Source organism: Balaenoptera musculus, chromosome 15 (assembly GCF_009873245.2).
Source record: "Balaenoptera musculus isolate JJ_BM4_2016_0621 chromosome 15, mBalMus1.pri.v3, whole genome shotgun sequence".
NCBI lineage: Eukaryota > Metazoa > Chordata > Mammalia > Artiodactyla > Balaenopteridae > Balaenoptera > Balaenoptera musculus.
The window spans coordinates 87908053-87934272 of NC_045799.1; the positions used below are offsets into that span (position 1 = coordinate 87908053).

At 65.9% G+C, this 26220-nt stretch overlaps 2 protein-coding genes across 18 annotated transcripts in view; one reads left to right on the plus strand and one right to left on the minus strand.

The window, feature by feature from the left end:
* C15H7orf50 (chromosome 15 C7orf50 homolog) overlaps window positions 1-13673 on the plus strand; it is a 96217-nt gene extending 82544 nt beyond the window's left edge. Inside the window, exons 3-5 of the mRNA XM_036824548.1 lie at window positions 5340-5500; window positions 9720-9801; window positions 13016-13673. Of these exons, the coding sequence (XP_036680443.1) occupies window positions 5340-5500; window positions 9720-9801; window positions 13016-13201 (429 nt within the window). The 3' untranslated portion in view covers window positions 13202-13673. The remainder of the gene's footprint in view (window positions 1-5339; window positions 5501-9719; window positions 9802-13015) is intronic.
* A 4229-nt stretch (window positions 13674-17902) lies between these two features.
* LOC118880704 (cytochrome P450 2W1) lies at window positions 17903-25096 on the minus strand. Of its 17 annotated transcripts, none has more exons than XR_005016366.1 (8): window positions 23724-25096; window positions 23058-23417; window positions 21608-21781; window positions 21134-21272; window positions 20863-21047; window positions 19982-20609; window positions 18172-19638; window positions 17903-17936 (listed from the first exon to the last, which is right to left on the minus strand). XR_005016366.1 is itself a non-coding variant. In XM_036824538.1 (8 exons), exons 3-8 carry the CDS (start codon window positions 23160-23162, stop codon window positions 19539-19541), a joined length of 1305 nt encoding a protein of 434 aa, XP_036680433.1. In that variant the 5' UTR covers window positions 23163-23215; window positions 23724-23874; window positions 24409-25096; the 3' UTR covers window positions 17933-19538. The 17 variants fall into 17 exon arrangements, 16 of the variants coding, with proteins under 16 accessions (XP_036680433.1, XP_036680422.1, XP_036680421.1 ...); XM_036824538.1 differs by having other exon boundaries at window positions 17933-19638; window positions 21608-21755; window positions 23058-23215; window positions 23724-23874; window positions 24409-25096; XM_036824527.1 differs by having other exon boundaries at window positions 17933-19638; window positions 21608-21755; window positions 23058-23141; window positions 23260-23417.
* Between the last annotated feature and the right edge of the window lie 1124 nt (window positions 25097-26220).

The window sequence follows — 26220 nt, forward strand, 5'->3', positions numbered from 1 at the left end:
CCGGCCTCCGCTGTCAGCAGGCTGGCCGATGACCCTGTCCCCGTGTGTCGGTGGTCAGCAAGGAGCAGCCCCCCCTGACCCCCGACCCCGGCCTGGAAGTTCCACCCGGGGGGTGGTCCCTGCACTGCTGGCTCCAGCCGAGCCCAGGCTCGTCATCAAAGCACCTGCGCGGCCACCGCTGCCCAATGGCACTTGCGGGTGATGGAAGGGAAGCTGGACCCCGACGCTGAGCTTGATGCTCTTTGAAGTAGGCTTCTGAGGAGCACGTGGGTGACGGTCACTGCCCTCTCCCCACCGGGTTGGCCCCTCTGAGCCCACGCCCCCGGCGCTCCCCCAGCTCTGCTGGTGTCAGGGTCACTCCCCTGAGAGCTTCTAGAGAGATCCCGCAGTCAGTCGTCCCCTTCCCTCTCCCCCCCACGCCCCCCAGCTGAGCAGGACCTGGCTCGGGGCCTGAGCTCGGAGGCCCGGCAGCACGGGGCTCAGAATTGCCTGGCCCCACGCGCTCCTGCCCCTCCTGAGCTGGGGGAGGACCAGAGGGTCTGCAGGCAGGGGACCCCCGCCCGGGCTACCCTGTCCCCCGCAGCTGTGTGGTGTAACCCGTGAGCATGAGGCAGCAGGGGCCCCCCAAACACGGCCCGTCTCAGGCCACCCCAGCTGACCCTTCCTTCCTTGGCTCCTCCCCAGACCTGTGACCCCCAGCGTGGAGAGCCAGACCCCCCCACCCCTTCCTGTGCGTTGGGGCCTCCGGGCAAATCCAGTTCAGAGCCCTGGGCGGGAGCTGACTAGAGGGTCCGAGCCAGGCCAGTGGGAGCCCACGCGGGAGGTCGGGGAGGTGGGGAGGTCGGGGAGGTCGTGGTGGTCTAGGCGCCCTGCCCAGAGTGGGGCCTGAGAGGCCCTGGGGGGAACCACACTGGGACAGAGGGGTCCCCAGGACCGCCCGTCTCCAAATGCACACAGAACTCGAGAAAGCCTCACCTGAAAGCCTGACACATGGTTGGGGTGCAGGGGAGCCCCAGAGAAGGAGAACCGACCTATCTAGCAGACGGGCCCCTCTGTGCCCTCCCGGGTCTGTGCTGGGCCTGCCCCACCCTGCCGGGTCAGCCTCGGTTCAGAGATGAAGACTTTGCTCCTTGAGACTGGAGGGAAGGAAAAAGGTGGCTGGAAGAGAGGCCCGTCTGTAACCTGGGACGCCCTCACAAGGCAGTGGGGACGGGGGGGCCTCTTGTGCCCGGTCGATGGAGCGTTGCAGGACGCCTGCCCTGTCAGTGTCTCCTGATGGCCCCGTGCCCGCAGGCCAGGAACCGAGGCTCTGGTGCTACTCCCTGAGTCTTGGCCCCAATCCCCCACCCCTGTAGTGTCACCGGCAGGGGCAGGGCAGGCCTGTCCCCATCACGGAAGCGGCTGGGGAGGTGCGAGGCAAGGGGTCCTCCCGTGGTGGCAGCGGTCCCACGGTGACCGTCCTTCCAGAGTGTCCCGTTTTTATCTGCATTCCTGGCCAGTCCTCAACGAAGGAGCGGGGACTGAAGGCCCGTCTGTGGTGCCAGCGGTCGGTGCCAGCCTCGCTTCAAGGGGTCAAGGGGTCACGGAGGGAGAGGGGGTCCCCCTGCACATTCTGTTGCTGCTTCCAGTGCCTTGAAGTTGCAGGACCCCCTGGGCTCCCCGGGGTCCTCCTATGGGGGCAGGGTTGTGGGTTTCCATTTTCTGGTTCTGGCTGGGGTGTGACCGGTGACACCGCCTGTCTCGGGGTCAGGGCAGGGCCGGTGGCCAGAGCACGAGGCCCTCCAGGGGTCCAGGCGCCCTGCTTGTGGACAAGGGCTGATGGGCCCCCGAGCCTGTCCTCCTTCAAATCAGAGGGTTCTCTGCCTGAACTGAGCCTGTGGAAACCTTTCCAAATCGAGGTCATGCCGTTTCTGCTCAGTCTCTTGCCCAGAGTCATGGGGCTGGATGTTTCCTTCGTGTAGTTGTGTTTTCTCTGTGTCGCTATTCCCGTAAGAAGTCAGCACGTTTCCTTTTATTTTGTTGTTTATTTAGTGCATTTCCTTGATGTACTCAGTGCCTACGTGGCCCAGAAGCCGGTAAGGATTTAAGTGCTAAATGCATCTCTGATCACCCATGTGCTACGTTACTTAATACGGTACACGCAGACATTCATGCATGGACGCAATTCGTGCCTGGACCTCCAGGGCCCTCCAGGCTCCTCCAGGCTCCACCACGGTCCTCCATGGCCCTCCAGGGCCTTCCGCGGACCTCCGGGGTCCTTCGGGGCCCTCCAGGGCGGCCATGGCTGATCAGCTTGGGTGCACATCCTGCCAGAGGTCTGCCACACAGGTTGACTTGTTTTTGTGCCCTTTGAAACATAACCCTCAAGAGCTCTAACTGGAGAGGGGGATACGTTGCTGAAATGTAAGTTTTCACCTCACTTCGTGCGAGGTCCTGTGTTTTGTCTGGAGCGGCAGCGCGGTGTGGCGCTTCCGAGGAGACCCCAGCGGTCAGCTCCCCGTGGTCGTGCGAAGTTGGGGAGACGGGGTCTGTGTTCCAGCACTGACCCTGCTGGCCCCAGGCCTTCCCCAGGAGTGGGCCTGGCCTGCGGCGAGTCCCGGGGTGGCCACGGTCCGCAGGGCTTTCTGGGGGTGAGGCTTCTCCTTCCCCTGAAACTTGGTCCCCGGAAGGGCCCGCCCAGGCTGCGGTTGTTGACTCCTGCGTTCCTTCCAGATTGTCTTGGTGTTTTTGCGGGCTGTCCCCCCGCCAGCAGTACCAGCGGGAGGGGCGGGGGCCCCCAGGCCTGAGTGAGTTTAGGAAAAGGACGCAGGTCCCACAGGGGGCCCGTCCCTGGGGCTTGGGCAGGTGTGCAGAGCCCAGGGGGTCAGAGGTGCTGGCTTCCTCACGCGGTCCACACTAGGGTTTGGCTCGGTAGCCTATGTTGTTTAATTGGAATCGCCAGCATTTAAAGTTTAGGAGATTCACCTGTAAACATGTGTTTCCAGCTTCTCTTGAGAGTGCAGTTAGCTCAGCATTTGCCCCGGGCCCCCCGCTCCCCTGGCTGCCGCGCCCCCGTGTCCTGCCTGGCCCCCGGCCCCCGGCCCGGCCCCTGGGCCCCATGGCTCCGAACAGCTCCGCTCGGGGGCCACGGAGTGTGGGCTCCCACCGCTGCCACGTCAGGGGCGCCACCGGCCAAAGCGAGAGTGATTGAAAGAAGCCCTTCTTGTAGTTTCCAGAGTCCGTGCCTAATACAAGACCGAGGTCCTTAACGCTGGACGTTCCAGCAGCCCCAGGAGAGGCGGTTGGACCCTTCAGGTGCCCCCCTCCATGGGACTGCCGGGGTCCACGTCCCCTCCCTCCCAGGCCCACACTAGAGCCCTGGCCATGTCCCCCTCCAGCCTTCTTCCTGTGCTCTTCCGTGGGGACAGTGGCACCTCGGGCCATCAGTGGGCCCGCAGAGCACCCAAGAGCCCTCAGGGAGCGGGACCTGGCTCCCGTCTCCTGCGTGACCGGGCTCCTCCAGCCTCAGGGGGGCAGCCAGCGCCCCATAGCGTCAGAAGGGGTTGGGCGGCAGGGGCCCGGACCTGGGTTTGGAGGACGCCACCGTGTCCTAGTGACAGCGGGAGCCATGGTGGGGGGCGGGGGGCGTCCACCCTGGGGGCAGATGCCTCTGACCCTTCCATTCCCTTCCCAGACCTGCCCAACCTGCTGGTCTCCCTCGGGGGTCAGTGTTGGCCAGTCCCCAGCCCTGACCCTTCCCCGGGACTTAGGGCCTGGTGGCTGGTGCGATGCCCCCCTGCGTGGCTCAGAGGGGCAGGGCTGGCCTGCCGCTTTTAGTGCCAGCTTCTCTGTGAGCCACGGGGTGTCTCCTAGACCCCAGCGCACCCCACTTCGGATTTGTGACAACGTGGAAGGGCCTGGCGGGTGTAGTAGTGCTGGAATAAGTCAGACAGTGTGATTTCACTCACGTGGAATCTAAAACACAAGCGGGCAAACCGAAGATACAGAGGTCAGGGTGATGGCTACCAGAGAGGAGAGACGGGGGAGGGCGGGGCAAGTTAGAGGCTCAACCCCAGGGTGACAGATGGAAACTGAAGGTTTGGTCGTGAGCACGCTGTCGGGTCCGCAGAAGTAGAAATTTACATAACGTTATGAGCCAGTGTTACTCCAGTGAAGAATACCCTATTTTAAAAATCTGATTTTATTCCCTGTCAGCGGAAGTCTGTGACTGGTGTTGGTGTTTTAGGCATGGTTGTGATTTTTAAAGCAAACACACACCCCTCGGGCAGCTGTGTGGTCAGAGCCCCTGCTGCCCCATCCTCCAGGCTGTTCCAGCCTCCTGCCTGTCCCCCTCACCGTCCCCCTGCCTCTCCCCCCCTCCCTCTCCCTCTCCCCCTCCTCCCTCCCTCTCCCTCTCCCCCTCCCCCTCCCCCCTCACCGTCCCTCTCCCTCTCCCTCTCCCCCTCCCCCCTCACCATCCCCCTCCCTCTCCCCCTCCCTCTCCCTCTCCCCCTCCCCCTCCCCCACCCCCTCCCCCACCCTCTCCCTCTACCCCTCACTGTCTCCCCGCCTCTCCGCCCGGCTACAGTGCAGTGTGGGTCAGGTCTGCACAGAGCACTTGTGCAAGGCGGCAGGTCACCACTCCTCCCCAAGAAAGGAGCCTTGAGCCCCATCCGGAGGCACCTCCTGGGCAGGTGGGCTGTGTGTCCCATGTGAGGGCTGTCAGGAGTCACCCGGTACAGCCCTGAAGCTCCACGGCAGGTAAATCCCAGATGATTTAAGGAGAAGGAGGAGCTGGGGAAAGCAGCTCTTTTGTTTTAGAAGATTCCGGAAGGAGCGGGAGTGGAGTGGGAACACAGAGGTTGTCAGGGATTGGCATTTATGACGGCCTGCCTGCCGGGGCACGAGAGGGGGTCCCGCTGTGCCTTGCTCTCCGGGATGGGGGCTGTGGACGCTGGGTGTGCGGGGCCAGCGCCAGAGGCCTCCCTGGAAGTGCTGGGGCCGTGGCCGGGTCCCCAGGGCTCCCGGCCTGCATCACAGTGAACTCGCTGGGTCCGGCCTCTGGGGAGCTCAGGAGACCTTGGACTCCGCTCTTGTTTGGTTTGCGGGGTGGGGGTGGGGGATCGCATCACAGGTTCCAGCACCTCCTTCCCGCTCAGCCCCAGAGAGACTCTCCCAGGCACCTCCTGCCGCCCCTGGAGCCTGGGGGGGGGTCCTCGCCGGGCGCGTGCAGCACCCGCCCCACCCCGCAGGACTTCCCCCAGGATCCCGGGACGAGGGGCCCAGCGTGGGCCGCGGGGTCCAGGGAGCCGCGGTGGCACCTGCTCCCGAAGCCCTGATGGCGGTCCCCTTGCTTCCAGGGAGCCGCGTCCCCGGAGGAGCAGCGGGTCCTGGAGAGGAAGCTGAAGAAGGAGCGGAAGAAAGAGGCCCGGAGGCGGCTGCAGGAAGCGGGCGTCTCCGTGGACCAGAGCCCGGCAGCCAGGCGCTCGGGGGCCGCGCTGGCCTTGGACTACCTGTGCAGGTGCGCGGCCCCGGAGGGATGCGGGCCGGGGGCTCAGGGCCCCGGGGGGCGGGTGGTCGCAGCCTCCGCGGTGTGTCTGTGGGGCCAGGGGAGCCGCCTGCTCCCCGCCTGGGCGTCTGGCACCCGGAAGCGCAGCTTCAAGCGTCGGGGTCAGCGGTGACAGGTCAGTACTTGCGGGCGTTTGGGCAAGGCTACCCCTGAGCCTCCATCTCAGATCAACAAAATGCAGGTAAAGAGTGTCACTCACCTGCCCCCATAGCGTTGTGACAGCCTGACAAAATGATGGCCTTGGAGCCACCATGAAAGACTCACGGGCCATGTGCTGAAGATGGCATCTCACCGCCACTGTCAACCTCGTCACCCCACCTACATCACCACCCCCACCGACGTCACCACCGTCACCACTCACGTCACCCCCACCACCAACCACGTCACCACCCCCACATCACCATCCACGTCACCACCACCACCAACCACGTCACCCCCCCACATCACCATCCACGTCACCCCCACCACCAACCACGTCACCCCCCCCACATCACCATCCACGTCACCCCCACCACCAAGCACGTCACCCCCCCCACACATCACCATCCACGTCACCCCCCCCCACCGTCACTGCCACCATCAGCACTGTTGCTGTCACCACCATCGCTATCGTCACACGTCGCACACACCCCACATCTCCCTCCAGGAACCTGTGTTCTTTCGTGGAATCCTCGAGATCCAGCCAAGGGTTGGGGTTGGTGGCTTGGAGCCGGTTCAGGAACAGAGTTTCTGGGGGCCCTGCAGAGGATTCTGGAAGGGCAGAGGGGCCTGAGGACGTGTGTGAACCCAGCAATAGGCTGGGAGGGGCACCGTGGAGACAGAGGGGCATTTCAGAGCCCTGTCTTCCGGGAAGGAGGAGCTGCCCAGCTGCCCTGGCTCTGTATGAAGCGGAATCTTCCAGATTCCTGGACTGGGCTGAGCACCGATGAGTCAGCTGCACAGGCAGCCCAGGGTTCGGGCCTCCCCCTCCTCCTTGCCCCCGTCCCCCTCCCGCTCCCCCCTCCCGCTCCCCCTGCTGTCTCTGAAGCCCACGAGGCTGTGGCAGAGCATCAGACGCTACCCCGCGTCTCTCCCAAGCCTGGGGCCCCGCTGGGCCCGGGCAGGGCTCCCACCTGCTGGATGGACTGGGGCTATTCCCCCAGCCCCAGCCGGAGCCTGCTCTGGCACAAAGGGGGGCACAGGCCGTAACCGGGACGGGTGCCCTGGGGAGCCTTGGGCCTTGTGCTGGGCCTGCCGGAGCCCCCGGGAGCAGCCCTCCTTCGGCTCTGCTGGGATCTGCGAGTGCGCCATCCCTTCCTCGTGGGGGCCTGCTCCTGTTAAGGTCTGCCCGCCTCCCTGTAGGAAACACGCCTTCGATTCAGTGCCTCCCTCCCCGCCCAGGGAAGTCCGGTTGCCTTCCTCGCCCTGCAGGGGCCACCGTTGGCTGGCCGGCGGGGGCCACGTGGAGCCCAGCGGGAGGGGAGGCCCAGCCTGCGCACCGGCGGAGGGAGCTGCCCGGCGGCCTCCCCTGACCCTGGGCCTGGCCCTGGGCTGTGTTCAGGGGGTGGGGGGTACGGGGGTGGCCAGCAGGCCCCTCGTTGACACCTGGTCCTGTCGCGGCACCTTCCACCTGCAGCTGAGGTGATATTTTCCATGGTGAACACGCCGTACAAAGCAGCCGAGAGAGGCACCTGCAGGCCCCGCTGTCACTCGGGGGAGTGCTCTGAAGACGGTGGTCCTGGGGAGGGGGCAGCGGACCCACTCAGCAGCTCAGACGGCCCCGCCCCGCGCTCCCCGGGGGACCAGAAGCTGTGGGGAGCTGTGGCTTCAGAGCAGCCGTCACATCTGGGTCCTGCACCGCAGGCAGCGCCTGTACCTGCCTCTCACCCGTCTGGGTCGTAGGAACATCCTTCGTCCCTGACCTCACGGTGCCGAGAGCCGCGTGCTCATGGGAGCCGCTCGCGGTGCAGCACCCCCTTGAGAGGGTCGGGCTCGGCCCTCAGCCCCCGGGGCCTGCGCTCCCTCCCTGCTGACCTCTGACCTCTCACTTCCCCTGCTCACCAAAATCACGCAGATACTCCATCTGTGGGTCCCTGCCTCCTGGGGGGGCGTTTCTGGGAGGGGCCGGGGGCCCCCGTGGTCACTCGGTCGTCATTCACGTGGTCCTGGTGTGTCTGGGAGCCTCCTCTGCCCGTTGTGGATTTCCGTGGGGCCGCACACCCCCCAGGCCTCCAGCCGGGTGCCCTTTGCCCCCCGTGGGCCCGGGCAGCCCATCCGAAGCCAGTCCGATGCTCCAGACGCCCGAGCCGCTTCTGGGGCCCGGCGGACCACAGGGTCGAGCTGACCCTGGTCAGAGCCCTGGGGTCGGGGGGAGGGGGCGCTTCGGGCCGATGCCCAGCTCCTCCACGTCACCAACGCAGCAGTGAGGGAGCCAGGCCTGAGGTGGTCCTTCCCTCCCAAACCCTCTGGCAGCTCAGGAGGGACCTTGAGACCCTGGGAGGAGCGAGGTCTTCCAGGGCAGATGAGTTGGCCAGGGCGCGATGCGGGTGGAACGACACAGTAACCGAACTGGGGCCAGTGCGAAGGTATTCTTTATTATAAAGACTGCTTGACTGTAGCGAGAGCAAGAGCCCTCTGGAGACCGCACAGGAGCAGACGTGAGGGGCCAGGCCAAGCCCAGGGAGCGTAGGGGCACACGGGCAGCAGGGAGGTCACGGGAGACGTGCCAGCAGACTTCTGGGAAGCGGTGCGCTGCAGAACCACGGGGGGCACTGTGGACGTGGGCACCAGAGAGGGCTGCTTGCCCGTGCTGGGAAGGAAGCCCCCTCCTCCCCACCCCGTGTGTCCAGCATCTTCTGAGTAACTTTGTTCCGTCTGGGAAGGAAACATCTTGAAGGGCCCATCTCCACTTGCGCAGGCAGAGGATGAGCGGTGGGTTTGGAGCCGAGAGACAGTTACGTCACTACTGGTATCAGGGGGAGGTCCCGCGGGCGGCGGTGGCCCACACAGACCGCCCCCTCCCAGTCGGGCCAGCAGAGGAGCCTGAGGAGACGGCCAGGGGCCGCTGACTCCCCAGCCTGGTGGCCCTTCCTCTCTCCCTTTCTTCCTCCCCTCCCTCGAGTCGCCCACCTCCCTCCCTTCCCCCTCCTCCGGGTGGGGCGCCCCTGCAGGTGCAGAAGCCTGAGCCGGGCCCTGTCATGGGCACACACGTCACCCCGGCCTCCCACTCAGCGCTGGAGCCGGGACTCCAGGCACAGGCGGGGTGTTGGTCCCCCAGGAGGGCAGGAGCTGTGGCCAGGTCCGGCTCGGTGGTGCCACGCGAAGTGCCCGTGGTCCCCGGGCAGACATGGGGCGGGGCCTGGGTGGCTGTGCCATCACGTGTCACGGCACGTGGGAAACGCCACAGGCGTGAAGCGTGTGCTTCTGCCTTAGCGCCGCCGGCCGCGGGGCTGCTTGTCCCTAGAGAATGAACCGGCTGGGCGGTTAGGGAGGCCGACCCTCCCTCCGTCCTGCAGCCCCGGTGCCCGCGCTCTGCCCCCTCCACGGCCGCCAGCGCCCGGGTCCCAGACACACAGACCTCTGTCCGTCCCAGCGCTCGGGTCTCCCCTGGGCACTGGCTCCCGACGTGGCCTGCTTCCTCCTCCGCGGGCCCCTTCAGCCTGGGCTCCACGGGACCAGCCGCGCTTTGCCGCAGCGTCCTCGTCACCTGGGGGCCCGGTGCGTCCGAGGCCCTTGGGTGGTGACGTGCAGGCTGGGCCAGTGGGACCCCTGCGTGGCCCTCGGGGTCAGGGCTCCTGGCTCCTCCCTGACGCCCAGCTCACGGCGTGAAGGCCATGCCTGCTCCAGTCGGCGGTCCTGCCGTCCTGCACAGCGAACGTTTCTGGAAGAAGGACTGAGGTTGTGAAATTCAGAGTGTTCACGTTAGAGTCGTGAAACGATGGACGTGCAGAGCTGAAAGAAAGTGGCCCTGTGTCCCCCGGTCCTGCCGTCCTGGCCGAGGGCCCCCGGCAGGCGTGCGGAGGTGACGGTCCTCCTGGCGCAGACCCCTGAGAGCCCCCTCGCGCCCTTGCGCTGGGAGGGTCCTCTGCAGATGTCCCGCCCCCCCCAGCCAAGGAAAGGCCCCCCAGGCCAGTGGGTGCAGGCCTTCCGGCTCCTGTGCAGGACCTGAGACGTTGTGTCCTTGCCTCCCCAGCTGGGCCCAGCAGCACAAGAACTGGAGGTTTCAGAAGACGAGGCAGACCTGGCTGCTGCTGCATATGTATGACCGTGACCAGGTGGGCGCACACTCGGGGGGGGGGGAGGTCCGTGCACACTCGGGGGGTCCGTGCACACTCGGGGTGGGGGTGAGGTCCGTGCACACTCGGGGTGGGGGGGAGGTCCATGCACACTTGGGGGGGTGAGGTCCATGCACACTCGGGGTGGGAGGAGGTCCGTGCACACTCGGGGGGGGGGGAGGTCCGTGCACACTGGGGGGGGGGTCCGTGCACACTCGGGGTGGGAGGGGTGAGGTCCGTGCACACTCCGGGGGGTGAGGTCCGTGCACACTCGGGGTGGGGGGAGGTCCGTGCACACTCGGGGTGGGGGGGGGAGGTCCGTGCACACTCAGGGGGAGGTCCGTGCACACTCGGGGGGGGTCCGTGCACACTCGGGGTGGGAGGGGTGAGGTCCGTGCACACTCCGGGGGGGTGAGGTCCGTGCACACTCGGGGTGGGGGGAGGTCCGTGCACACTCGGGGTGGGGGGGGAGGTCCGTGCACACTCGGGGGGGGTCTGTGCACACTCGGGGGGGAGGTCCGTGCACACTTGGGGGGGAGGGGTGAGGTCCGTGCACATTGGGAGGGGTGAGGTCCGTGCACAATCGGGGGGTGGGGTCCATGCACACTTGGGGGGTGAGGTCCATGCACAGTCGGGGGGGTGGGATCCGTGCACACTCGGGGGGGGAGGTCCGTGCACACTCGGGGGGGGGAGGTCTGTACACATTGGGGAGGATGGGGTCAGATCTCCCAGTGATGGGTGGGAAGGACCGGCTGGCAGGGCCTGGTCGGACCACACTGGCCCGAGGTCTCCAAGCCCCTCTGTACTCGGCCTCCCCTCCAGCGGGGGCGTGGGAAGGACAGCCCCCTCGATCCCCGCCCCCCTTCCCTGGCCAAGAAGCTCCTTCCTGAGGCCTGTTCTTCCCGTGGCCTGGCCGGGTTATGATCACGAAGAAACCGTGGCGCTCGTGGAGGCCCTGTGGAAGCACCCCGTCCAGCCCTTCGTTTTCCAGAGATGAAACCCGGGCTCGGGGAGGGACCCGCTCGGTGTCGGGGAGTCAGAACCCCTGCCGGGTTTGCCCAGCGGCCAGACTCATCCGTGGAGCTCCAGGCTCCCAGCTGCAGGAGGCGGCTGCCATTCCAGGAAGGCCAGCGTCCGCGTGCTTGGAAGTTCCGCCCTCCGCCTGTGGATCCTCGTGGGGTGTGGCTATAAGGCCGGGGCTGGGAGATGCCATCACCCCCAGACACTCCAGTGTGCGCCTGCTGCACATCAGGGCGTCCTACGGGACAACGACCCGGCCTGAGTCGGGGCTCCACGTCACGTGGTCACTACTAACTCCACGTGCTCAGTGGCAGCCCTGGGCGGGGCCTGTCGAGAACCTCACTCACCCGGTGTCTGCCCCTCTGTCTTGTCCGGTCCGGCACACGCCTCATCTTACCGACCCTCGTGACCCTGATGTGCTTGCAAGGGCAGTCGTGTGGCAGGGCGTGGCCGGCGTGGTTGGTTAGATCCCCACCCGGACTCGGGGAAATGTATGTGTTCGTCCTCGTAGCTGGCCCGTGGTGGCTTGGTGTCGATGTTGATCACATGACACAGGTGGTGGCCGTCGGGTTTGTTCCTACAAAGTTACTGATTCTTTCAGTCACAGGCACGAGTCTTTGGGGGCTGCCCCATCTCTCGTCACTCTCACTAGCCCTCGGTGACCCTGTCTGGGGCTTTTCTGTTTCCTTCATCCCGTCTCCGATAAGGAAGAGCTTTGCTGCCCCCCGCTCCAGTGGGCTGTGACTTCCCACATCAGCGTGGACTCTCCTGTTCTATTCAGTGGGTTGTAATCCATTTATCTGGGGCCGTCGTCACCATCTGTGACGATTGTGTAGCTTTCATTACGATTGTTAAGTGGCTCCACCGGCGGGGAAGTTGAGGGCGGACTCTGCCCTGCGTGCACTTGATGGGGGGTGGGGACCCTCCGTGGAGGAGGCACCTGTGAGCTGAGTTCTGAAATCAGGCCGTGGCTGTTGGGCGGGTCGGGGACAGCGGGGTGCAAAGCCTAGGCCGGGCCAAGCCAGCGACGCTGCAGGAATCGGAGCCCCAGGCTGGGGGGTGCTGCCCGCTCCTCCTTGCCCAGGACCACCCTGCACTCCTGCACAGCCCCACGCCCACTCCCCACTGGGCCAGCTCAGGGCACCTGCCCCTCCTCCCTGTGGCCCTCAGGTTTTGAAGTCAGTGTGAGTCACTAGCTGCTTTTGAAGTGGACTTCCCGTCGCCCCTGTTTTTAGCCCCATCTTTACTCTCACTTCCAGAAGTGCCCACACAGCCAGTTCTGGAGTCCCGGGCTTGGGGGCGGGGATGGTCTGCAGCATGATTTGCGTTTCTCAGCTTAAGCTTCGCCTTCATCAGATCTGCTGAGTCACCATCATTCATCTCCAGCCCCAAAACGTTGTCACTCTTATCTTTTCCTCTACTCTCTTTGTTCTAAGAGATTTATCTCTTTATTATTTTTATTATTATTATTTTTAATAAATTTATATTTTGTTATTTTTGGTTGCATTGGGTCTTTGTTGCTGCATACGGGCTTTCGCTAGTAGCGGCGAGCGGGGGCTACTCTTCGTTGCGGTGCAAGGGCTTCTCATTACAGTGGCTTCTCTTGTTGTGGAGCACAGGCTCTAGGCATGTGGGCTTCAGTAGTTGTGGCACACGGGCTCAGTAGTTGTGGCACACGGGCTCAGGAGTTGTGGCTCACGGGCTCAGGAGTTGTGGCTCACAGGCTCTAGAGCGCAGGCTCAGTAGTTGTGGCGCACGGGCTTATTTGCTCCACGGCATGTGGGATCTTCCCGGTCCAGGGCTCGAACCCATGTCCCCTGCATTGGCAGGCGGATTCTTAACCACTGCGCCACCAGGGAAGCCCGCTTTATCTCTTTAAAAACGTATCTGCTTACTGTTGATTTAGTGGCATTTCAGGAGGACGTGAAAACTGACGTCTGCCAGCCTCTGGAACGCAAGCCGGAGTCTGTGGGGAAAAGAACGGGGGCCAACAGAGGACAGCGGGCTGGCCGCCCTTTCCACCTCCCCCAGCCCGTCGTCCTGGAGCAACTCCTCGGGGCCCGGCCTGAGGGTGCTGAGGGCTGGACGGTCCCCTCGCAGGCCCGGGGCCCGCAGTGCAGACATCCTGTGTGGACATCCTGCGTCTCCACGCGCCACCCGCCCAGCCCTGACGACTGTTCTCTGCCCCGTCCAGGTCCCCGACGAGCACTTCTCCACCCTGCTGGCCTACCTGGAGGGGCTCAGGGGCCGGGCCCGCGAGCTGACGGTGCAGAAGGCGGAGGTGCTGATGCGGGAGCTGGACGAAGCGGGTGCCGACGCCGGCGCCCCGCTGCCGGGGAGGACCCAGCGCGTCCGGCAGGTGCTGCAGCTGCTCTCCTAGCAGGCGGCTTGGGGGTGGGGGGGCGTGGGGTCCCTGCTCCTCCTGGCCCCTGACCCTGGGAGGGACCACTTCTCTCTCCTGATTCCTTGGCCAGAAATTGTTTATAGGGGATGACAGTTTTAACCCCTTCACAGCAGAACGCAGTCACTCTGAAATAAGCTGGCCTCCCAGTGGCCCTCAGGCCCCCAAGGAAGTTGCTTATTGAGGGAAATGCCTGTTTTTGTCCCAGGGGTGCCTTAGAGGTCACCAGAGCTGGCCCTCCCCGCCAGCTGTGGTCCATCCGTGTGGGGGCTTGGGCCCCCCCATGGCTCTGGCGGTCCCTCGGTGCCGGCCGCCTGGCACCTGCCTGCGTTCACCTAGGGGCCTGGGCTGTGGCTTATCCATCTCGCCTCCCTCCTCAGGCAGGCCACGGCTCCGCTGGCCACTTACAGGGAAAACCGGGGTGCATTTCCAATAAAAACTGGCCTCTGGAGGCCGTGGCTCTCGCCGTGTGACTCATTCCCTGCCTGTGGGGCGTGGGCTCCGTGGCCTCCCGGGACGGCGTCCAGGCGAGCCCCTCGCCTAGTCTTCCGGCTGCAGGCTGACTCCTGCTCTTCAGGCCGTGCTTCCAGGTGTCGGCAGGGGCCACGCGCTGCCCTCCCGCACCTGCCCAGCCGGAGGCACCCGCTCTGTCCCCCGTCCCCGGAGGAGCGCGTGCGGCCAGGCCGTCTCCACAGACAGTCAGACGTGGTGGCGGGTGACTGTGCAGTTTTGAAACTCCACCGAGCCTGTGATGCTCTGCCCCTCGGGCGTGGTCGGCTTCCCGCCTGGGAGACGCATGGGCCCCGCGTGGCTTCAAGGCCGCCGTGATGGGGGAGGAGCCGCCCCAGGTGCCCCGAGTGAAGCAGAGCGGGGCCGAGCCCGGAGTCCTGCTCCCGTTGCAGGTTTGTGAGCCACGTAACCAGGGGGCAGTAGGAAAGCAGAGTCCGAGAGATTGCGTCACGTGGGCAGCTCTGTCGTGAGTTCCGTGCTGACCGCCCGTGAGTAACGGGGGCCCTTTATTCCAGAATGAGGCCCTGGGCCTTCCTGTGGCCACTCCTGGCTCGGCTGGGCCCCGACCGTGGCCCTCGGGGATCTCGCCTCAGAGGAGCGTCCCCAGTTCAGTTCAGTTCCATTCAGTGTCTGAATGGCGGAGGTGGGGGTGGTGGCCCGAGGAGGGGTGACCCGAGCCCAGGAGGGCCACACGTCTCGAGGGCCCGGGCAGGTCCCTCGCTGACCACTTGGGGCCTTTCCCTCTTCTCACCTGTGACCCCGACCCCAGACTCAGGGTCACGCCACCCCCCGTGGCGAGTCTCGTCCACGCCGAGGTCTCGTCTGCTCCCCCCCATGAAAGGGGCTGCTGTGCTGCTCCCTGAGGGGCATCTGGCGTGCCCCTCGCCCACTGGGCACACACGCACACACGTCCAGTTCCGGGTGGGAGCCACTGGCCAGGCACCTCCTTCGGCCTTGCAGCCCTTGGAGACGGAGCGAGGAGGCCCAGCCCTCCTGGAGGCCCTCAGGTGAGGTGAGGTCCCCGCCGGGAAAGCACCCTGTGACGACGAGCCATTGCGGTTCTGCAGATAATCTGTGGGTGATGCAGCCGCCCAGTGCCAACCTCACTGTCCCTCAGCTTTGGGGCATTTTAAAAACACTGAGAAATAGACGTGCAATAAAAGAAGGTCCACAGGGCACAGGGAAGCGGCATGTTCTCTTTAAGGAATCCGGGTTGACTGATCAAGAACATAGCTCTGGGTTTCCTGGCAGCCAAATCAAAAAGGGAAACGTGGTGGGTACTGGGTCCTCGTTTCCTGTTAATGGGAAGCGGCCCGGGAGAGCCAGGCGCTCCCCTCACTCGTGCACAGAGGCCCTCGGACGCCGACTGGGGGGCTCCCGTAGGGCGTGCAGTGCGGTCCTCTGCGGCGTCCCCCGCGGAAGGCGCAGGGGAGGCAATGCGTCACGTGGAGCGGGAGCAAGCTCAGGATCCGGGCGGTTCCTGGGGTCCCTGTGCGGTCAGAGGCGGCACTCTGATGGCCCCAGGGGCCAGTTGGTGGGGAGGGTCTGAGCCTGGTGGCCGCACGCGGGTACGAGGCTCGCCGGCGCGGCGTCCGGCCGTGGGCTGAGGGGCACCTCCCTGAGGGGGCGGGTGGAGCTCCCCCACCTGTTGTTGACGTCCCGGGCGTCCATCAGGCCAGCGGTCACGGCACCGCGAGGGATCAGGATGGGGCTGGCGGGGGCTGGCGGGGCTTTCTGGGGTGCGGTCAAGCTCCCTGGCCTGTCGAAGCCTCAGCCCCCGGCACCCTGGCCCTCCGAGGAAGCCGCCGCCATGGAGCCAGTAGCTGTAGCGTTTATGGCCGAGAAGCAGGTGTTTCCTGTTGGCCTCGCCTGTGGGATGTGGGGACTCAGCTGCTTCTGCGCCCCCAGGAGGTTCGCGTCCACTTTGGGTAAACTGGTGTTGAGCGTGTCCCGTCGGCCCTGTAAGGATGCGGTGACCAGCCAGAGTGTCCCTGATGTGCCGCCCCCGCGCGGCGGGAAGGAAGCTGAGACAGAGGGGCCTCGGGAAGTTGGACGCCCGAGCTGGGACCCCTGCCCCCAGTGTGCTCTCCCCCACCACGGGTTTGCCCTGCGAGGTGGGCGGCGGCCGCGCAACACCGTTGGGTTCTGGACTCACGGAAGAACGTCTCCAGTCAAAGTCCCTGCAGACCCGGGAGCTGAGACCACAGCCTGTATGTCTGTTCTGGAGAGTTCGCTTGTGGTTTGGGGCTGATGCGGTGTGGCCAGGGGCCAGCCCTGGAACCAAAGGCAGGTCTGGACCAAGAGCCACCCGCCGGCCCCCAAAGGTTCCCCATCAAGACCGAGAGGCCGGGGCACTGCAGCCTTGGGAGCAGACTGTCCAGGGACTGACCTACCCACGTGCACCCAGTCCTCACGTCCAGCCCATCTGCCCCCTCCTGACCCACCATGCCAGGGGGCCCTTGACGGACGTCTGCCCGCGGAGGCTTCTCCCAGAAGCCGCACAGCCAGCAAGAAACAGGATCTAAAGCTTGGAGTGTCCGACAGAGGGTGAGCGGTTCAAAGGTGCTTCAGCCGTACGACGGGCTATGACTCAGCCTTTACAAGGGAGGAAACTCTGGCACATCGTGGTGGACCTTGAGGACATGATGCTCAGTGAAATAGACCGTTACAGAAGGACAAATACTGTGTGATTCCACTTCTGCAAGGTCCCTGGAGGAGTCAAGGTCACAGAGACAGAAAGTACGGGGTGGGGGCCCAGGGCTGGGGGAGGGGACGGGGAGTCGGTGTTTAATGGGGACAGAGTCTCAGTTTGGGAAGACGAGAAAGTTCTGTGGGCGGATGGTGTTGATGGTTGCTCAACAGTGTGAATGATCTCGATGTTCCTGAACTAGACACTGAGAAGTGGGTAGGACGATAAATGTTATGTTCTGTATGTTTTACCACAGTAAGAAGAATATTTTAAAAAATGAAACAAAACCAACTAGAATGTGAGATGACTGACCCGTCAGCTCCCACCCAGGGGTTGATCTGCACACTGGGTAGCGGGGAGGGCTTCTGCCTTTCGGCAGGGTCGGGGGCAGCCCCAGGGGCCGGGCAGATGTCCACCGTCCCCAGTTCCTGGTCCCACATCCCTCGCTGGGGAGCTGAAGGAGCTTTCAGGCTGTCCGAGTCCGGCAGGTGGGTCCAGCAGATGGTTTCATGGCTCAGACGACAGACGTCAAACTTGGCAAAACGTGCTGCGTTCGTGTCAACATAAAGCAGGGGAAGGGATCGGTGTCCCCAGAGGCTAGGTGGCCTCGGCTCTCCTGGGCCCCAGCCAGCTGGTCCGGCTCTGGCCATTTCAAGGCGGGGGCAAGGGGAGCCTGAGAATGGAGCCCTGGGTCCCCTGCCGAGAGAGGGTGCGGCCCAAGCCCTGGACTAGGGGGTCGAGGGTCTCGCTCACACCAGCCCTCTGCCCAGTCCCCCTCAGATGTGCATCTGGACTCGGGGTGACCGCCCCCTGGGGTGGGAGGCGGAGGTGCTGTGGGGCAGGTGACGAGCAGCCCACCGCCTGAGGGCGCCAAGCTGCAGTGATCTGGATGCCTGGGCGCCGGCCCGGGAAGCCCAGGCCCGCACGATGGGCCACCGGCTTGAAGGTCACGGGGTAGAGCCCCCGCCTGACGTCCCAGGCGCGTCCCCCCCAATGAAGACCCCTCCCCGCCAGAGCCTCGGCCCAGAAACAGGGTTCCCCAACTCCCTCCGCCATGCAAGGACACCCCGGGGTCACCGTTGTTCCCAGCTGTGTCTCTGCCCGCCGGTGCCCCTGCCCCCTCAGCTGCGTTTAAGCCACCAAGGCCACCTCTGGGGCCGGGCTGCCCAGAGCAGCAGCGCATTTGTATTTTTATTTATTTATTTATTTATTTTAATTTGTTCATTTTATTTATTTATTTTTGGCTGTGTGGGGTCTTCGTTGCTGCGCGCAGGCTTTCTCTAGTTGCGGTGAGCGGGGGCTACTGTTCGTTGCGGTGCGCAGGCTTCTCATTGCAGTGGCTTCTCGTTGCGGAGCATGGGCTCTAGGCGCGCGGGCTTCACTAGTTGTGGCTCGCAGGCTCAGTAGTTGTGGCTCGCGGGTTCTAAGAGTGCAGGCTCAGTAGTTGTGGCGCATGGACTTAGTTGCTCCGCGGCATGTGGGATCTTCCCAGACTGGGGCTCAAACCCGTGTCCCCTGCATTGGCAGGTGGATTCTTAACCACTGCGCCAGCAGGGAAGTCTGAGCAGCACATTTTTAAAACCTTTTCTGCCAGGATCTACCCCTTCCAACCCAGCAGGATGGCTTTTTAAAATAACCGCCATAAAATGTCAACCAACCAGTCAGGTTCTTTTGAGAAAACTTAAACATCACCTTTGAAAGTGGTTCATTTTGACACCTATTCTTATAAGTTAGAAAATAAGCGCCTTACTTTCTGGGTCCTGCACCTGGGCCCAGCGGGATGTCCCGGGAGGTGCCGCGGCCACGGTTCCTGCTCTGGGTCCACGGCAGAGAGCAGGGGCCTTGCAATGGCGATGCTAGCATTTTCCCTCCTTAGAGCTGTACCCACCTCCTCCCACCAGGGCCCGCTGCCAGAAAGCCGGGTCTCTTCCCACAGCAGCTTTGGGCCAGTTCCATGGCCTCCGGAACATTCTGCCCCCACCCTGCAGAATGAAGCTTGGTACCTCGGCAGTGCCCCGGGCGAGGCGGGCTCCCTCCGCCCCGCGTCCAACGCCAGGTGTTCCAAACCGACAAGAAGAGAAGGACACAGCGCACCCTCGCTGCCCTGCCCCCTCCAGAAATGCGGGGACCACCCTCCCCTTCCCGGGCACGCCGTGACGTATCGTGGCCACAGCCCTGCTCTTCATGATTAGGAAGCTGCCCTTCCCCACACCCCACACCCTGCCCCAAGATCTGCGTGCTGACTGGTGCGTCCTGGGTCGTTCTGTCGGAACCCCCTGGAGGGTCACGGGGTGCCTGGCACTGGAGGCCCTGGGCCTTGCTCTCGCACCCCGCCCTGCTCACCAGTTCCTGTCCCGAGGGTAGCCTCCCCACGTGGTCGCTGACACTCAGCGTGGTCAGGCTTTTCAGTTTGTACTCATCTGATGCTCCGGTGTCCACCCTCCTCCAGGAAGGCCCTCTGGTCCCCCGCTGGGAACAGGGCCTTTTCCTGTGTGCCCCCAGCCCTGTGCCTCCCTCCGGTCCAGTCGGCGAGCTCCGAGCTCCAGGAGGGCGGAAGCCACGGCTTGTTTGCCCCCATCCAGCTCGTGGAGAAGGTGTTGGGAAGGCATCGGTGTGATCTCGGCACTTGGTGCAGAATCCGCCAGCATCGCTAACCTCCTGCCACGTCCCGGGCCCCGGCCCTCCACCCACTGCCAGCGGGCCCCTCTGTGTGCTCTTCCTCAGACAGGTGACCTCCACCCAGAGACGAGGAGCCGGTTCATGGGGAGGGTCTGGGGGCAGATGTGGAAGAGGAGTGGGGGCTCAGAATGGACCAGAGAAAAGGCTTGTGGAGGCGGCCTCCCTGCAAACTGCTACTCATCCTTCCCACCTAAGCCCCGCTGTCGCCCTCTGGGCGGCTGCTGTCCCTCAACTAGCTTGTCTTCTGTTAAGGGCGTCTCTGTGGTGGCCCCAGGGCTCAGGGGCCTGGCTCCAGGGGCAGAGTGCTGCCTGGGCACGGTGCCCAGGACCTCTGAGAACGGGGTGGGGTCTGCAGGAGACCCACTGGACCCAGGGCAGGGCCTGGCATGGCACAGAGCAAGCGGGAACGCTGGTCTGAGGCTGGCCTCTGGGTGGACGTCATCCCGGGGCCCAGCAGCCCCTGCCATCTGCCTGCATCCCCAGCTGCAGGTGGGTGGCACCTCTGCCTGGCAGGTGTTGTCTGGCGACGCTGGCCCTGCTGGGGAACCGGATGGGGACGGTGTGGAGGGGGATGCAGGAGACGGAGCAGCGGGGAGCCCAGGGGAGGCCTGGGAGGGGCTGCTGCACCCATGGTGGGGGACGCCCTGGAGGGTCTGCAGGGGGCCCGGGTGCAGACAGGCAGTGGCGATTCCCCGGGCTGTAGGGATGGAGGGAGGAGGGAACCCAGCTCTGCCCTGTGGTGTAGGGCCTGGGAGAGGGAGGAGGGGCTCAGGCCTGGGTGGGGCTCTCAGGCGGGGGGGGGTGGGATTCACAGCCTGTGGCGGCCACGGCAGAGAGCCCAGTGGGGGGAGCCATCCGTCCTTCCGTCCTGTCTCCATCACCTGCCGAGCACCACAAGCCGGGAGTGACTCAGACCCTCCCCGGCCCTGGGACTTTGTCCCGTAGTCAGGCCAGGCCTCTCATGGTCAGCGCCCCTGCAGCCTGGGCACCGCACACAGGGCCTGGGCCGGCGGCCGCGTGGTGAAGGCCAGGGCGGGCGTGGTGTCCAGGGTGGCGGCGCTGAGGCCGGGCGGGGGCAGCAGGCGGTACCGCTGCAGGAGGCCTGCGAACAGCAGGAACAGCGCCGACCTGGCCAGGCTCTCCCCCACGCAGACACGGCAGCCTGCAGGGGACGCGGGGTGCGGGGTGGGTGCCGGAGGCCGTGGCGGGGCAGGGGGAGCCCTGCGGGCTGGGGACCCTGAGCTCTCGAGGCCCCGGGGACCAGGCCGCCGCCCGCGGGGCTGCAGTACCTGCGGAAAAAGGCAGGAAGGCCGCCCGCTTCACGAAGCGCCCGTCCGCGTCCAGGAAGTGGCCCGGGCTGAGCTGGCGGGGGGTCTCCCACTGCGTCTTGTCCAGGAGCACGGAGCTCAGGAGGGGCACCACAGGCGTGCCCTGTGAGGGGCGGCAGGTGGGCGGATGGACGCCCCATCCACCCAGGCGGCCGCAGGCGGGGAGCACGGGGAGGGGGCCCTGAGGGGGGTGGGAAGGCGGGGCGGGGCCTGGCAGGGGTCTGCTGGGGGTTCGTGCTTAGCCCTAGGTGACCCCCGTGGTGTGGCCCCGGGTCTGCTGTGAGGGGCTGTGAGGCCGAGGGCTGCCCCCCGATGAACCCGTCTCCTGCCTCCTACGGGGAGCCCTGGCATCAGGCACCTGAGTCCCTGAGACCCCCAGCCCCATCCGCCCTGAACGAGAGGAACAGGTCGGGGGGGGGGCCTGGCCCTCCCACCTTGGGGAGCAGGTAGCCGCCCAGCTGGGTGTCGGAGGCCGTGCACCGCGGCATGTGGGGCAGCAGGGTGATGAAGTGCTGGACCTCGCGCAGCACGGCGTTGGTGTAGGGCAGGGATCGCTGGTCCTCCAGCCGGGGGGGCCGCCCAGGCCCCAGCACTCGGTCCAGCTCCTCCTGCACCCGGCCTGCGGGCAAGAGGGTGGGCGCCAGCATCCCGGGGAGCCTCTGCCCCTCGGTCCTGGGCCCTGCGGGAACGGGCTCACGGGCTCACCCTGCACGCTGGGGTGCTTGCCCATCAGGAGGGCGGCCCACTGCAGCGTGGCGGACGTGGTCTCCGTGCCAGCCATGACCATGTCCAGGGCACAGGCCACCACGTTGGCCTCGGCAAACAGGCCCTCGGGGTCTTTCCCCTGCAGAGGTGGGTGGGGCTGGGCTCAGCTGGAGGCTGGCTCTATGGACCCCCCAACCCAGCCCCAGGCTCAAGAAAGGCATAGAAGACAGAGGCCTGGCGGGAAGGATAGCTCCAGGATCCACCGAGCACCTACGACATTCTGGGTTCACCGCGGCCTCCCAACCACCCCATTTCACAGATAAGGAGACTGAGGCTCAGAGAGGCCCCCCCCGCCAGGAGGTGGAGCAGTATGGCGTAGGGCCAGCATGGCTCCCTCCCCAGCCCCTCTCCTCCTGGGTGGGGCCCCGGGTGCCCCCCAGGCCTCTTGGGTGGTGGGGTGGGTCTCGCCCACACCTGGCCCTGCTGGATCAGGGCGTCCAGGTAGCTCCGCACAGGCCCTCGCCCAGGCGCGGGGGGCCGCCGTGCCTCCATGAGGGTCCTCAGGATGGCCCGCACCGCCTCCACCTTCCGCAGGACGGGCCGGTGCAGCTGGAGGAGGGCCCTGAGCCAAGGGTAGATGTTGAACAGCTGGGGGCAGGGGGGGCAAGACAGCGTGGTGGGGGGTGAGGGCCCAGGCGCCACAGCCCCACCTGGTGAGCGGCGGATCTCTATTCCGGCAGGTGTGCTCGCCTGTCCGGGGCCTCTGGCGCAGCCCCAGACCCCGGGTAGAGGTGCCATAAGGGGGCACCCGCTCCCTGCTCGCGGGGCCCCTCCCTCACCCTCCCAGTGGGACCAGCAGCCCCAGGGGCTCTGATGAAGTCGTCCACCTGAGTGCAGGAAGGAGGGGCCGCTCGACAGATAACACCCCTGGGGGTCCGTGCAAGTCATAGCAGGAGCCTGCCATCGCGGCCCCCCGCTCCCCACCCACCAAAGCGGGGAAGAGGCAGAAGGGCGAGGGCTGCCGCTGTGGAAATGACTTTGAATGTGCTGGGTCGTTAGAAAAAAAGAAGGGGACTTGCAAACTTCAGAGTTTCAGCTCACGACATCGTGGAACGGGGCTCACGGCACAGCCTGTCTGACACGGCTGTCAGCCGCCCTCTGGCTACACTCGCACCACCGTGTCCCCCAGGATGTGAGCCGTCACACGGGGCACAGGCACGGAAGGCCGTGGAACATTCTGTCTCCCTGGAGCCCCCGACCCTCTGGCCTCCGTCCTCCTGGGGCTCCCTGGCCGGACTCGGCCAGGCTGCTCTCAGGCGGAGGCCAAATCTTCCTGCCCGTCCGAGCCTCCTCCAGCCGCGAGGGATGACTTAGAATCAGGACCCAAGCCATGAGTGCCCGCCCCACGCCCACGGGCTCGGGTCCTGGAGAGATGGGCCTGAAAAGTACACGTGAGCCACGTGCCAGCACACGTGCGTACCCCACCTCAACGTGCGTGCCTAAGCACGTTATGGTTAAAACTGGTAATGGTGGCTACAAATGAGAACAGTTTACATTCTGGAAAAGAATGAAATGCACACAGCCCTGGGGGTTCTGAGAATCAGGACTGATCCCCGTGATTCCTGACCCTGCAGGAGGACCCCGGGTGCAAGGGTTGGGGGCCTGGGGGGCATCAAGCCCCACATCCGGGGAAGAAATGCCCGGGTCCCACCCGCACCTCTGAGCAGATGCCTCTATTACTGATGGAAGGTGTGGAGGAGGAGGCGAGGACCCCAGCCCCTCATTTCCCAGGAGCACAGGGGGCCGGCCTGGGGTCACGTGGCCGGTGGAAGCGCGCGCCTGGGGCCTGCCGTGCTGCTCCCCCGAGGCGGCAGCTCAGCTCTCCCTGCCCCCACCCACCAAGCTGGGAGCAGCGACCTCTCACCTGCAGGCTGGGCGTCCCCAAGAGGACCATGACCTTGTCGATGAGACCCAGCAGGGACACGAACACGGGATCCCGGTAGTAGAACTGCTGGCCGAAGAGGGGCATGAAGGTGATGCTGGAGGGAGCCCAGCCGAGCAGGGCCAGCGGGAAGGGCCGGCCTGCGGGTGGGGAGAGGCCTCAGAGCTGACAGGCCCCCACTCACCTCCGTCGCTGTGCAGCTGCGCCGTGAGGCACCTCGGCTCCTGCAGGACCTTGTCGGCCACGGGCGCCCTCCCCACGCCCAGGCCGTGGAGGGTGCGTGTGGTGAGCTGGCGGGCGGCCCTTCAGCGCGCCCCGGAGGAGAAGAAGATGCCTGCGGGCCTGACACCCCCGTGAGCAGCCCGGGTGATGCAGGAGGGAGCAACGGGGGGCTGACCGACGGGGCGGGGGCCTGGCTGGGGCCTCACTCCCTCCCCCAAGCCTGGCCCCTGGAGCTGGCCTCGGCTGGCCCTGCCCTTTCTGGTGTGCCCTGGTCCCTGGTGCGCCCAGCCTGCCACGTGGACACCCTGGCGCTCCCCCTGGGCCACACTGGGAGCACTCCCCCAGCTGCCGGAGGTAAGGGGACTGACCCTTCTCCTTGGCCCCTCTCCGCCTGGCGGAAGCCCCCTCACCCCGCCACACACCTACCGCCGCCTCCCTGGATGAGCTGGAAGATGAGGATGGGGGGCCGGCCGGCCAGCTCCTGTCCGGTGCCCAGCAGGGCCTCCCTCACCGCCTCGTAGCCGGTCAGCACCACCGTCTTCTGGCGCCCCAGATGGACAGTGAACGCCGGCCCGTACTGTTGCGCGAGCGGCCGCGACGGGCAGGGATCAGCCTGCTGCCCCACCCCCAGGTCCCCTGGGAGCCCCTCAGGCCCCGCCCGCCACATGCGGAGGACTCAGGGAGGCCCCTGGGCCTCTGTGTGTGCCCCCTCCCTTCTGTCCTCCCAGCGCCCCTGCCTGAGACGGGAGGGCTGTTGTCTCCCCACTTTACAGATGGGGAAACTGAGGCCTGGGGGCGGGAAGTGAGTTGCCGTGGATCACACGGGTGGAGCAGGGCCTGCCACTCCTGTCCACTGCCCGCTCTGCCACCGGCGTGCAGACGGAGGCCTCCGGGGCCCGGCACTGGGCACAGGGCCTGAGAACCCTGGTGCCTGCAGCCTGACTTCGCGGGTCATCACGGCTCCCCACCCACCTGCAGGGCCTGGGGGCCACGAGGCAGCCTCATGGGTGGGTCCTGGAAGCACCTCAGCCAAGTGATCATGGGAGCTGGAGCTCAGTGGGGGGCGGGGGGGTTGGCTGGATGGCCCTCGAGGGCGGGGCCAGGCCTGTACCTCTGCTTCACCGGCTCAAGGTGGGCGAGGGTGTTCAGCCTCCAGCCCAGGTGGGAGGAGCCGCACCCAGCAGGCGTCCCACCTGGCCCACGGGCACATCTTTGCGCTGGTCCTGGTCCTTTCCATCGCCAGACCTCTGCCGCCCCCGACCCTGGCCCTCCTGCAGGCACTCATCAAAGGCTGCCTTCTCCAGTGAGCCCTCCGGGCCTGCCACTCTTGGCCCCCTGCTCCTTGGTCCGCCCATCCGTTTCCCTGTGGGGTGGAATATGTTTCTCTTCCCCGAGGCGACGCGGGCACTTGGGCCTCCTATGTCCCCTGTCGGCCCAGCATCAGGCTGGGCACGAACCTCCCACCCCACAGGGATCCTGGAAACTGGGGGCTCAGCTTTCCCGAGATGGGGCTGGGGTGCCTTCAGGGCTGGCAGGGGCCAGGCCCCGGGCCCAGGCGCAGAGCCCAGCTGAGGACGTGCCTGCCCTGACCTACCTCCCTCAGCGACTGGTCCTGCTGTGACACACGCAGCAAATGTAGGTTCCCGATGAGGGGCAGCGGGGGGCCGGGGAGGGGGTGTGGGTGCAGGTGCGGAGGAGCCCCCAGAGCCCCAGCAGCAGCAGGGCCGTGCGGACGGCGGGTGGCGAGGCCCCAGCTCCCCTCCCGGGGCGCCGCCTGCCCTGCACCTTACAGGCCTCCCGGGAGGGCGTGCCGCACTCCACCCACCCCACCACCCCAAGAATGTGGAATGAGCAGTTCGCAGGGGACAGCCAGGTGGCTTAAAGCCACAGGCGTGCGTGGTCTATGAGGTCGAGTCTGTGGCAGGGGGCTGGTGGGGCCGGGGGCCGGCTGGGGGCTTCGCCTCGCTGGGGAGCGCACAGCATGGCGGCCAGTGTGCTCCCCACATGTCTCGGCCTCTGCCCGGTCTCCGCATCAGAACCGGGGCTCAGGGGCCCTGGGCCCCATCCTCTCCAGGCTCTGAGCCTCCCTCTGAAGGACCCCTTGGCCTCTTCCAAACCCACTACCACCTGTGTCCGCCCAGCTCCTCTCTGCCTGGGGCCAGGGGGGGACACCAGGCGTGGAGCGGCCCACGAGGTCTGCACAGCAAACGCCTCAAATCCTGGGACTTCAGAGGCCCCGGAAGAGAGCTCGCCCGAGCGGCGGTCTGCTCCTTGGTGGCTTTTCGAGCCCTGTCACCCAGGCAGGAGGCCCTGGCTGCGCCGGGACGAGGCAGGGGTTCGGGGAGGCGGTGGGTTGCTCAGAGGGGCCCACCCCGCAGGCAGGGCCGGGCTGGGCGACCGGCGGCCGGGCTCACGAGCCCCCGCCCGTCTGGGCTGCACTGTGGCCTGCCAAACCCTGGCGGCCCAGCTGGGAGGGGAGGCGGTGCTGTTTGGGAAACGAGCTCTGAGGGGTGGGAGGGCTGCTGGCGCCAGGAGTGGCTGGGCCTGCTCTGGGCCTCCTCCCAACACGAGGCTGCGGGGACCCCATCCGCACCCCTGGGCCCCTCGCCCCGGGGCCTGTCTCCTGGGGCGCCATGCATACCCCTACGCAAACCCCAGAGCCAAGGCAGCCTGAGGGCCCTTACCCGCTCTGAGCCCCGATTTGCACACCTCCTGTGACCGGGTGCTCACTGCCTCACAGGCACACCGTCCAGGTACACAGCCGTGGGGCTGCAGTGAGGGAGGACCCCTCTCTGACTGCTAGGTCTCCGGATCATTCGGGCTGAGCGGCCGGTACCAAGGCCCCAACTGGGGGCATAGGCTGGGGCTCCTGTACGCCCAGGACAGTTCACTTAATTAGTCCAGTGTGCATTTACTGAGTGCC